Source organism: Neofelis nebulosa, chromosome 2 (genome assembly GCF_028018385.1).
Source record: "Neofelis nebulosa isolate mNeoNeb1 chromosome 2, mNeoNeb1.pri, whole genome shotgun sequence".
NCBI lineage: Eukaryota > Metazoa > Chordata > Mammalia > Carnivora > Felidae > Neofelis > Neofelis nebulosa.
Genome location: NC_080783.1, coordinates 169,921,979 through 169,934,530, shown reverse-complemented (window position 1 = coordinate 169,934,530; position 12,552 = coordinate 169,921,979). Strand labels below are relative to the sequence as shown.

General features: G+C 40.8%; 1 protein-coding gene across 2 annotated transcripts in view; it reads left to right on the top strand.

Moving 5' to 3' along the window:
* Window positions 1–12,552, top strand: part of PGM1 (phosphoglucomutase 1) — a 63,909-nt gene that overhangs the window by 42,072 nt on the left and 9,285 nt on the right. For both annotated transcript variants that reach the window (XM_058717141.1, XM_058717140.1), the window contains exon 7: window positions 2,800–2,915. In XM_058717141.1, coding sequence (XP_058573124.1) covers window positions 2,800–2,915 — 116 coding nt within the window. The remainder of the gene's footprint in view (window positions 1–2,799; window positions 2,916–12,552) is intronic.

The window sequence follows — 12,552 nt, the reverse complement described above, 5'->3', positions numbered from 1 at the left end:
CATCCCCATCTGTCACCATGCAGTGTTATTATAGTAGTACTGACTATAGTCCCTATGCTGTACTTTTCATCTCTGTGACTTGTACCTCTTAATCCCCTTTACCTCTTTTACCATCCCCCACCACCCTCCCCTATGGGAACCGCCAATTTGTTCTCTCTATTTAAGAGTCTCTTTGTTTTGTTTTTATATTCCAGATATAAGTGTTTGTTTTATGAAGGAATGGGTGGGCTTTTTCTGGATTAGATATCCCCCTCTCTGTGCTTCCTTACTACACTACACTTCTTCCATTCCAGCACTTACCACCCTGTTCTGATAGCTTGTTTGCTTGACTGTCTGTCCTGCTAGACTGTAAACTTCTACAGAGAAAAGACTGTCTTATTCTCTGTCCTAAACTTTGCCTGTCCATAGTATGCCTGGCACATAGTAGACCACACACGCCCCCATACAGACACCTTTTTAGGAAATGAACCACTGAATGTTAATGAAGAAATGCACAGATGGCAGCCCTGTTGTACCAAAGACATCGTTCTAGAGAATCATCACTGCCCTTTAGCAGGTGTGCACACAGTTAGAGTGAGAGAGCAATCTGAAATAAGATCAGTGTATAAAGAAACATTCCCCATCCATCCCTGGCTGGATGCCCATCCATGCACAAACACAACAAATGTTCATTTATCCCAAATCCAAATAGATAGAAAGCTCAAATAGTTAAAGAAAATCAAAGAAAATTCAGTTTTTATGAGAAAGAAAGGACCCAGTGACAATAAACACTTGATATCCCTGATTTGCTAATTTATCTATTTATTACATATCCCCTCATTTACAAAGGCTTTAAGGTGGCTTGCGAGATCACATCTAAAACAATTGAAAAATATAAGAAATAATAAATGAGGACTAGGAAGAATGTTAATTAGAACATGTTAGATGCCCAGCAAATGTTTGCAGAATGAATGGGTAAGGAATGAGTGACTGAATAAAAGGTCAAGGTCAGAGAAGAAAGCAGAATGGATACATCTAGGTTCTTACAGTAATAACTAGTATTTATTGAACATTGCCTTGAGTGAGACACTAAGTATTTTATGTTTGAAGTCATTTAATTCTCAGAACAACCTCACGAGGTCAATTTTATCTATAGCCCTGCTTTACAGATGGGAAAACAAAAGGACAAAGAAATTAAGTAACTTGCTCAAAGTCACCCAGCTAGTAAATGGCCGAGTGAGGATTTGAACCCAGAACCGTGGCTCCTAATTGGCCCAGCTGGGCCATGTAGTAGTTTCCCAGTGTGTGTGTGTGTGTGTGTGTGTGTGTGTGTGTGTGTGTATGTGTGCATGCACGCATGTGTGTGTGTTACAGAATTAGTGCTGACTTCCTTTCAGCTAAGAAGAAGGTAATGACTAATATTCATAGAGTGATTTCTAGTCTACACAGAGACACAGCAATCCTTACCCTAAAGAAGAGGGACCTGAAGGTCAGAGAGGTTAGCTGTCTTGTCGAGGACCCCACAGCTAAATCAGAGCTAGAATTAGAGGCTGGTGCTTCTGCCTCCACATCCTGCATCTGAAGTTGTGAGCTGATCTCGGCCAGGCTGTTGTAATTAGACCTAGCAGATCCTGAAATCACGTCTGTGTCATCCAAGAGCAGCTTAATTCTAATTTTTGGAAAAAATCGATAATACACATAGAACCACAATGGAAATATCTCATTACCCAGGTAAAGGTTTATTGTACTTTCACTTTCAAAATTATGGATTTAATTTTCCTCAGATGTTAGAATCTAAACATGACATTACTTTGCTAGTAATAAGGCAAGCATTCTGGAAGGCAGAACTTATTAAAACAGTGAATTAAATGTAGATTAATCTTCCTTTTCAGAGGGAAAGGGATCTTTTAAATTTTTTTTTTTTCAACGTTTTTTATTTATTTTTGGGACAGAGAGAGACAGAGCATGACCGGGGGAGGGGCAGAGAGAGAGGGAGACACAGAATCGGAAACAGGCTCCAGGCTCCGAGCCATCAGCCCAGAGCCTGACGCGGGGCTCGAACTCACGGACCGCGAGATCGTGACCTGGCTGAAGTCGGACGCTTAACCGACTGCGCCACCCAGGCGCCCCTGGAAAAGGGATCTTTTAAAAAGAGATCACTTAAAGGTTTTAAATAGTCTACAGATATATAGGAGTAAAAGATGTGTTAGAGGCGAGAGAGGACCAAGGAACAGTGTGGGGAAGTCACTACAAATGGGAGACCTACTGCACCCTGTCCTTTCTGGGCCTCTGGTGAAATGAAAGGAGCATTGACGGGACACCTGAATAGCAGGCCATTGGTCATCCTGGCTGTGTGACCTTGGGCTGGTCACATAACATCCTAGGCCCTGTTTCCTTTTCTGTAAAATGGTGACCCCCTAAACGCAATATTCTATGATTCTGTGATTATAAGTGCATCAAAACGTCATTCTTTTGTTCTTTATGGAATGGGTATAGATGCAGGCTCTAACCAAAACATTAAATAGCCTAAAAAAATAGGCTTGCACATTTCGCTACTGTTGCTTCTTCTAAAATATTAAACTTAGTGACCTGAATTAATTCTTTCTCCTTCCTCTTTTACTCCCTCCTCTGATTCCACATATAATAGTCCATTGTGCACAAGTTTTCTCCTACGATTTTCCACCAATCTTAGAATTATGTGTACCTCTGAGCAATGCTAAATGGGACCCTTGATTACAATAACGGTTGCTATTTTCCATCCCTCACGTGGCTAAGCTAACAGTCCTGCTGTGATGTAACTTTGATTTCATGCCTTTGAAGGGTGGCTAATGCTACAAAGATCGCTTTGTATGAGACCCCAACTGGCTGGAAGTTTTTTGGGAATTTGATGGATGCGAGCAAACTGTCCCTTTGTGGGGAGGAGAGCTTTGGGACCGGTAAGTGCGTGGCCCTGCGCTACCATTTTCTTTCCTGTAAACATTACTTGCAGGGAAAGCACAGACTTGCTAAGGCAGGACTGAAATAGCAACGGTAGCTGATGTGTCCTAAATCAAGATGCAATTTATTTATAACAACCCTGGTGAAGTGTACACATTGGAAAAGCAGTGAGCATGCTTAGCTGAGGAGGGCTAATTTTACTTTCAGAGGATCACATCCACCGTGACAGGAAGTTTGGGGGCCTCCCCGGCAGCATGGTCACTGAGTCTGTAGAGATTAAACAGAGTGATAAACATGTGTTTCTTCCCTCCGTGGTCAAGGAAACTTTTATAAATGTTTTCATTTCTGGGAAGAAATATGGTGCAGCGAGTCAGTTTTTCGTCTTTCTGTAAGAGGAGGTGTCAGCATGGCATTAAATCTTTCTCTTTAATGGGCCCGAGTTTTCTATAGCAACAAGTTATGATTTATTAAGGTTAAATGAGAGGAGATCATTAGGGTGGAACTAAGTTGCTAGGTGATCAAGAAATTAAAAATATGTCCTTGTCCATGAAGATGTCTGCATAAATTGTAGTATGTTGGAAAAGGGGAGTGTGGTAGGCTGGGGGATGTTTCAAGACCCTTAGACCCCACTTTTTGTGCTCTCCCTCCTCCTCTTTGTCTGTCCAAATATTATCCTGAAGTCCCACTTACATGACCTTCTACTACCTCATCCAACCTACATCAATTTCTCACCTTTCTAAACACCATTCAGGCCTATGGCCCTTTTCCGAGTGTTGGTCTCCAGTCAGGTTACAAGGTACTCCACTGGCTGCATTTCTTCTCCTCTCTGTCTCTTTATGCAACATTATGAAGCAAAAGGACTAATCTTCTTGGTCCTTCAGTACCAAAACAAAGCAAAGATCAAAATCTGGCATTCTATAAGCCTTCCAATTGAGTTGCAATTCATACTGGGTTAAAGAGAATAAATTGCTGATTTTATTTCTTTTCCTACAAGTCCTGGGGTAAGTAGATAGAATGAGCTGGTAAATTTGAAACACCTATTTACAAAGTTCTAAGAAATTTAATATCCTTGAGGGAGTGGTAATGCTCCTTGGTAATGAATTGACTTGATAGAATTGGAGGGTATTAAGAAAGATGGATGAGTCTTGGGGTTGAACAGCCGTCCACAGAGAAGACTTGATGGTTTACTATGTTCTACATCTTTGGTCAGAGAAATCAAGGCCACTGGCCTAGGTTTTTCCTACTTCATAAATATGGACGATGCCACATTACTCCATGGGATACCAGATGAATGCCCATGAACCTGTGAGGTGGTCTTATTCTGTGAAATTCCCACCCAGTGTTATCAAGTGCAGGCTTGCTTTCAGCCATTCTTCTTTATGGTTGAAGGTGTCTTTGAAGGCAGGGACCACGTCTTAACCTTTGGTTTCCTAACACCCTGTACCTATACCAGTGCTGAGCATTGTGAAAGTAAGAAAAGTTTAGAACAAGGGTTTCCAGGGTGTTGGGCTATGTGGAAGGTTACTAATTTCATGAGAGGGCTCTGAGTTCAACAGAGATTGGAAAACTTGGAATGCAGCTCTGTCTTGGATATTCATAATGATATTAACATTTGAAGATTCCAAAACATTCTACTATAAGGAATCCTGTTTGTACAGTTTTACCTAAACATAGTTAGCTGCATCTCTGTCTCCTTCTCTCTCTCTGTCTCTCTCTCTGTGGTATATCCAGTAACATCTTGCCCCACAGACTCATGTGGGAAGAACTAGGCAAGGTAGGTCTGAGCCCTGGACCCACGTAGGAGTCCCTGATATAGAGTGGCTGGGAACAAACCTGGAGACAGCATAGCACAAGTGGCTTTTCTCATGTGACAGGGCTGCACGTACTGGAAGGCAGCTTGCTGGTCCTTTCCTCTCCAAGTCACCCATCCTCAGTTCCCCTGGTCGTTCCTCACTTCACATTGTTTACATACCCAGCACCAGCTTCTAGATGCTTCCAAGTTCACGAGCGCCTCTCTTACATCATGTCCAGAACTGAGCCCAAATCCATGTGTGACCTAACTGACAAATAAAGATTAGAGTAGGATGATTATTTCTAGAGAACTGGGCCCTGGCCTTTTTTTTTTGGAAACAACTTTCATTTATATTAGCTTTCAGGTCATTTCATAATACTATTTAGCTCATATAATGTAGATAATTAAACCTCTTTAAGTTTTTACTCAGGAGAATTTGTCAAGAAAATTCGTCTTTCATGTTACCTTTGAGGGGTTGATTTCTTTGAACACATTAGACTGTAAATGATTTCTTGCTAAAGCTTGTTTGTTTATTTATTTATTAACCCATTCAAATGCTAAGGGCCAACTGTGATTTTATCTTCTCTTTGATATCTTTTTTTTGCAAAGAGAGAATGCATCATGAAAATAATCCACAAACTCTCTTTCTCTTTGAAATAAAGAAAATTGTAATGTTTCTGAGATAAACTTTTAAAAACCAGCCTGCATAGCTATGGGTCTCCACTGCTGTGAATGAGTGGCAGCTGAAGTTATTTAACTGAACTTCTGATCTCCTTGTTTATAAAGGAGTTAATTTCCACCTGCTAGTCCCTCTCTGGTGAATGCTTCCAGCAGTTTCTTTACAGAGTTTCTCAGGGTGGACATTAGTGATTATACAAGCTTTGCAGTGTTTAAATTCTGTAGCTTCATTGAGTACAGGGTCATTTATTTTTGTTTTTCCAGGCGAGAGCAGAGGCAATTTCTTAGGAAAGCCTCCCTAACCTTCCATTGTGGGTCACAACCCCTTCTTATTGGCTCTCATGGCACTACACATTTCTCTCCTTTGTTGCACGTATTGCAGCTGTAATCTTTAAAAATATTTACAATTACTTGATTAATATCTAGGCTCCACTAGACTGTAAGTTCCATGAAGACAGGAATTACATGTGTCTTATTGTCCATCATATCCCCAGAGCCTCCTATAAAGGCTAGCATGGCATAGGCACTCAGCAAACACTTGTTGAATAAATGAGTGACTGAGCACATAATTCACTTGGCATCCTCCATTTAGACAAACAGAATCCTGGAGGTGGACATGAAAAGACTTCAAAAGCCATCCGATGTGATTTCCTATCTGTTGGAATCATAACTGGCAGTCGATTCTCTTCTGCTTAAACACCCACCTCAGTGGGGAATCTTCACCTTACCTCTTGAAGCAGTCTGTCACTCTTTTGGGAACTTAACACCATTCCCACTCCATAGTCCAGAGTCGGGGACCCAAGGTCTTTGTGAGAACAGATGAGCTCTTATAAAAGAAAAGAGGTTTGCTTGCAAAGAGGCACGAAGGAGTTCAGAAGAACTGGCTCACCAAATAAAACAAGCCATCAGCATTTCAGAGCACAAGCCATAATATTACTAATGTTACCAAGCATATATTAGCCTGTCCATGGTGGAGAAACAGCAGCTGTCTCACACGATTATCATAGCCGCAGAGGCTAGAACACTTCCTCAGTCATCAGCATTACAAATGCCTGGGATAAAGGGACTCAGAAATGGGCACCAGCGGAAGACAGTATCAACCTATTGTTTTTGGTTGATCTCATGATGCAAAGTTGTTTTTCCTCCTAACTGAGGATGATGATATGCACGTTTATACACAATGGCAGAGGGCAGAGTGGTCAGTTCTGTCCCACCTTTAATTTGTTCGGAAACTGGGAAGGAAATAGACAGTGAAATCACCAAATAGAATAGAATGTCACTGCTTTTGAAACTCTTCTTCAGGAAAATGGGGGGCTTGGGAAACAGGGATAGGAAACCAGCTGAGGATGAACCTGGCATCATAAGGAAATATGCCAGTAAATTATGATCTGGCCAGGTCTAGAGATCAGAAATATTTTTTTCCTCTTTCATCTTTCAAAGGTTCTAGCAATGATGCATCCTATGGGAGTGATAACTAGAAGTACAACATTGTACTTTGCTTTGCAAATTTCTTTTAATTTTAATTTCTTATGAAGAGTTTTTCATGTTTGTGCTTCTTTTCATCAGCTCATTCCTCAGATGTTTATTGATCTTTGTGAACCAGATACTGAGTTAGGCTAAAGGGTCACAATGCCGAGCATGACCTTGTACAGGGCTCTGAAAAGTCTGCATTTGGGGAAGGAAGTCAGACTCTGGCCACGTACTTACAAGTGTGCAGAGTGATCAGAGGTGAAGTACAGGGTGCCCTGGGAGCTTCTAGTCAGGGCACCAACCTATGGTAAAGGAGATCTGATTTTCTGTCTGGTTCTCTGCATATTCTAATTTGCATAGCTCTGGAGTACATTTTCCTGTAGGTGAAGTCCCCATGGGAAGGTTAGAACATCCCGTCTCTGGAGATTTGCCAGATCAAGTACCCTACGAAAACTAGGCTGATGCCCTAATTATAAGTAACTCAGTTACACTATTACCTGCATGTCTATTTCCCTCACCTGTATGTCTGTGCTTATTTGTGAGGGCAGGTAACATGTCTTATGCATCTTGGTATTTTCCTTGGACTTGGAACATGATAGGCACTGATTCATATTCGTTGAGCATAAAATGGAGTTTGGGTTAAGACACAGTTCCTGCCTGTCAGGCACTTACTATATTCCCCCAAAGGAAATAGTTCCAGGGACAGTCACAAGGCAGAAGAGGGTTACTTGCTAAATGGAAAGTCTGTGGGCTGCTGGAGGAGAGCCCCCAAAGGATCAAGCAATCTGGAAGTGGCTTCCCGAGCAGCTTAGCAGCCCTTTCAGAGTAAATTCATTTGTGCCATAAAAAAGACAAGATGGAGCAGGTCTGCTGAACCTCCCATCCAGTCAACGGGGGTCTGAGCATTCTTTGGGCAAACCCTTACTGAGAACTGGCTATGGACCAGGCACCAGCTAGGGATACAACTCATAGTCCAGGTAGGGTAAGAACAGACAAGGTGTGATAGACTAGAGGTGAGCATGAAGGGCAACAAGAAGGGCATCCTGGTTTGGGGGGAAGTTGAAAGTCATTGCAGGCGATGTTAGCCAAGCTGATAGGTATGTTTGGAGTGGAAATTTTCAGGCAGAGAAAATAGCGTGTTTAGAAGACCAAAGGGGAGATAAAGATGGGCAGAGAGAGATAAAGAGAGACATGAGACAGATGCATGTGTTTTCAGACAACTCCACGTAGCTCTTTTTTATTTGCCGCTTCCCCGTCCTCAGACCCATCACCAGCCAGAAGCAGGAGGAGCCCAGCACTCCTGAGATGCCTATACTGGTAGATGGAACCTAATCCCTAAACTGTTAGCTTTTGGCTCCCTCAGCAAGGGTTGACATTTTTCTTGGCCGAAACCCGGAGTCCGCTCTGACTGAGCTGAATTTATACTTATCACAAGGTGCTGATTAGGCCGAAGTTAAGTGACAGGTGTTTGAAGATGCTGAAGGGGCAGAATTCCCATGCACTCAGTTGGTCTCTGAGCTGGACCAAATACAAAGAGACCCACCACTGCTTTTGTGTCAGTGAGGGCTAGTGGTGCTTGCCGGTGGTGTTTCCCTTGTCTCACAATTGTGGGAGCTTGACTTCATTTACTTTTTTAAAAATGAAACAGATGATACCAGTAACTCACATTCATAATCGGAAAATTAGATAAGGAAGAAGAGAAAAACACTGTGATCCCATTGCCCAGAGAAAAAAGCATATTGGGTTCTATTCCATTTTCTTCACCAGTATGTAGTTAAGAGACATTTTTGAAAGCTTAGTAAGGTAGTGGAAAGCATTCATTTTCCCCAAAAGTTTTTTACTTTTCCCTTATCCATGATGGTATTTTGCATTTATTTATATAGTATTCAACAGTTCATAGACCAGTGCTACTTTCTGTCACACTAAAGTCTTACAATTGTGTGAGAAAGGTGACATTATCCCCATTGTACAAAGAAACTGAGGCTCAGAAATGTTATGTGACTTGTTCAAATTCAAACAGCTAATAAGTAACAGTGTTTCAGATTCTGGTTTTGTGACTCTTAAATATAAAGCATTTTCCATTGAAATATAACCTCCATGACTGCAAAAGCAACAGCTTTAGAAACACACACACCTGCATACCCACCCACACATCATTGTCTTTTTTTTTCACTAGGAGCTTGTCATCATTCATTAGAACCCTAAAGAAAATGAATGTGCCCAGATTTTCTGAGCATTAGAGTTACTTAGAGTTATGTAGTTAAAAAAAAATTTTTTTTAACATGTATTTATTTTTGAGAGACAGAGAGACAGATTGCCAGAGGGGGAGGGGCAGAGACGGAGAGGGAGACATAGAATCTGAATCAGGCTCCAGGCTCTGAGCTGTCAGCACAGAGTTCGATGTGGGGCTCGAATCCATGAACTGTGAGATTATGACCTGAGCTGAAGTCGGACACTTAACTGACTGAGCCACCCAGGCACCCCATAGAGTTACCTAGAGTTTTGATTAGATAAATGTGATTAATGAGAGTAGTCAGAATTTCCAGAAAGACCAGGGAGCATGCAAATGGAATACAATAATTGTGTATATTATCAAAGGCAGGTATTTTGTTCATAATATTAGGTATGTCATTTAGTTATCTCCAAATAACTAAAGAGTTGGGTAAGATTTTTAGATTTTATTTTATTTTATTTACTTAGAACAGGAAAAGCACAAAGGAACCCTATGCTTTTAGGCTAGCCTAAATAAATAACTAAATAAATAAGGAAAAGAAAAGGAAGGAAGAAAAATACCCTCTGGAAGCACAGACAAATAATTGCAAAGCTGTATACTTTTGTCATGAATTCTAAATGTATAGGGGAAGCTGCCAAAATCTTGCTGCTCAGGGTGAGCAATTACCATAACATCATTTGCAAATGCTGTGAGGGCCAGAGAGCTAATTTCTGTTCCTTTTTTTTTTTTTTTTTTTTTTTTTTTTCAACATTTTTAATTTATTTTTGGGACAGAGAGAGACAGAGCATGAACGGGGGAGGGGCAGAGAGAGAGGGAGACACAGAATCGGAAACAGGCTCCAGGCTCCGAGCTGTCAGCACAGAGCCCGACGCGGGGCTCGAACTCACGGACCGCGAGATCGTGACCTGGCTGAAGTCGGCCGCTTAACCGACTGCGCCACCCAGGCGCCCCTAATTTCTGTTCCTTGAAATAGCAATACAGGCGAATAAAAGTCCATAGATAATAAAATCAGGTAAATGAAAAATTTGTTACATAAAGAAAAGTATTGCCTAGTATCTCTGGTTTTGTCAGCATCCAGGTTCTGAGAACTGTTGTTTCTAAAAGTGGTTATCTTATTGAAGAGAAGATCTTTTGGGAAAAAAAAAAAGTTGTGTGTTTTTATGATCCAAAAGGAGAAAGAGAAAGTATTGGAGTAGATTAATTAATTAACCTATTCATGCACTCCTTCACAGTTATTTACCTATTCCATGTGCTGTGCTAGTCACCAGACTTAGTTTTAAGGATAAATAAGAGATGTCTCTAGGATATACAGGAAAAGTGGGGTGAAAGGCTCATAAATAGATTAGCAAGGAGTATGTCCCACAGCAGAGGTTTTGAGCAGGTCGCTATAATAGGAGAAGAAAGAGAAAGTAGCTCATAACTGCCTAGGGAAGCTGGGAACTAGTCCCAGAGAGGAGAGGACATTTGAGTTGAGTCTAAAAGGATGAAAAGGGGCAGGATATTCATGCCTACTACATAGTTAGCATTGTGAGATCCTCTGACTTTTTAAGAAGAATAAGCCTCAGTGGGAAATCAAGGACAGACAGGCACATAAAGAATTCAAGGCATGATAATATGCAAAGCACCATCAGAGAGGGATTGTATTGAGTCCTATTCAGAAGTCAGAAAGTAGCACTTAATATCTGTGAGTGGTGTTTTGTTTTGTTTTGGTTTGTTTTGTTTTAGAATAAGGAAGTTAAAGGCTAAAAAGGAGACTTGTGTCCCACATCGGGCTCTTGGAAAGGGTCTCCAGAACATATACAGAGGAAACAACTTGTTAGTTTCAGAAAGATTTTAGCAAGTACCTCAGAAGGGGACAGATGTGCCACAGTTGATTTAACCAAATCTCTGTTGGTTAAAGAAAGATGTCCTAGATTGGAGTTGCTGGATCCAAAGTAGGTCCATTTTTAAGGCTTTGATACTTTTTGCCAAATTGCTGTCCAGAAGATTGTACCTTTCCCTGTAGCAGCATGCTGGAATCCCATTTCCCTTAAACGTCTCCTGATACTAGGTATTCTCATTTTGAAATCTGTGGCATTTGCCAAGCAAGCAGCAGTTTCTCATTGTGGTTTTAATTTTAATTTATTTTTTTAAAAAATTAATGCTAGCTTCTTATGTGATTGGGTACCTGTATTTATGGTGAATTGTTTATTTATATCCTTGGTCTGTATTTCTATTGAAGTTTTACTTTTTTCTTGTTAATATATAATTTTTTTTCTATATTGAATGTATTAAACATCTATTTTATATTGCAAATGTGTTTTTTTTTTAAGTTTGCCAATGGCCTTTTGCTTTTATCTATAGTGATTTTGCTGATAGAAATGGCAACTTTAAAAACTGTATGTATGTATGTATGTATGTATGTATGTATTTTCAGAGAGAGAGAGAGGGAGGGAGCATGCATGCGTGCACACACGAGCTGGGGAGGGGCAGAGAGAGAGGGAGAGAGAGAATCCCAAGGAGGCTCTGGGCTGTCAGTGCAAAACCCTGTGTGAGGCTTGATCTCACAAACTGTGAGATAAAGACCTGAGCCAAAATCAAGAGTCGGACACTTAACTGACTGAGCCACCCAGGTGCCCCTAAATGTTAATTTTTTTTAGTAGACCGTAGATTTTTTTTCCTTTATGAATTCTGAATTTACCTGTATTTGCTATCCCTGAGACTTTAAAATATATTATATATATTTTATATTATTTACATTATATATTTATATCTATATCTCTATGTATCTTTATATATATATATGTATATATGTATCTTCTAGGATTTAAAGGTTTTCAAGTTTTTTTGAGAGAGAACATGAGTCGGGGAGAGGGGCAGAGGGAGGGAGAGAATCTTAAGCAGGCTCCATGCTTAAGTGTAGAACCTCAATGCGGGCTCAATCCCATGACTCTGGGATCATGACCTGAGCTGAAACCAAGAGTTGGACGCTTAACTGACCTAGCCCCCCCAAGCACCCCTAAAGCTTTTCAAATTTTGTATTTGAATATCTAATCCATTTGGAAATCTTTTTGGTATAGTGTTTTATAGGGGAAAAAACTGAATTTTTCCCCAACTGTTTAGTTACCTAAATATTATTTAAAAAGTAATCCATTCTTTTCCTACAGACTTGAAGTGATACCGTTATCATATATTCAAGTCGCATATGTGTATGGGTCTCTTTCTAAATACTCTCTTTTGTTCCATTAAGCTACCAGACTTTTTTTTTAAATTTTTTTTTTTTTAATTTATTTTTGGGACAGAGAGAGACATAGCATGAACGGGGGAGGGGCAGAGAGAGAGGGAGACACAGAATCGGAAACAGGCTCCAGGCTCCGAGCCATCAGCCCAGAGCCTGACACGGGGCTCGAACTCACGGACCGCGAGATAGTGACCTGGCTGAAGTCGGACGCTTAACCGACTGCGCCACCCAGGCGCCCCTAAG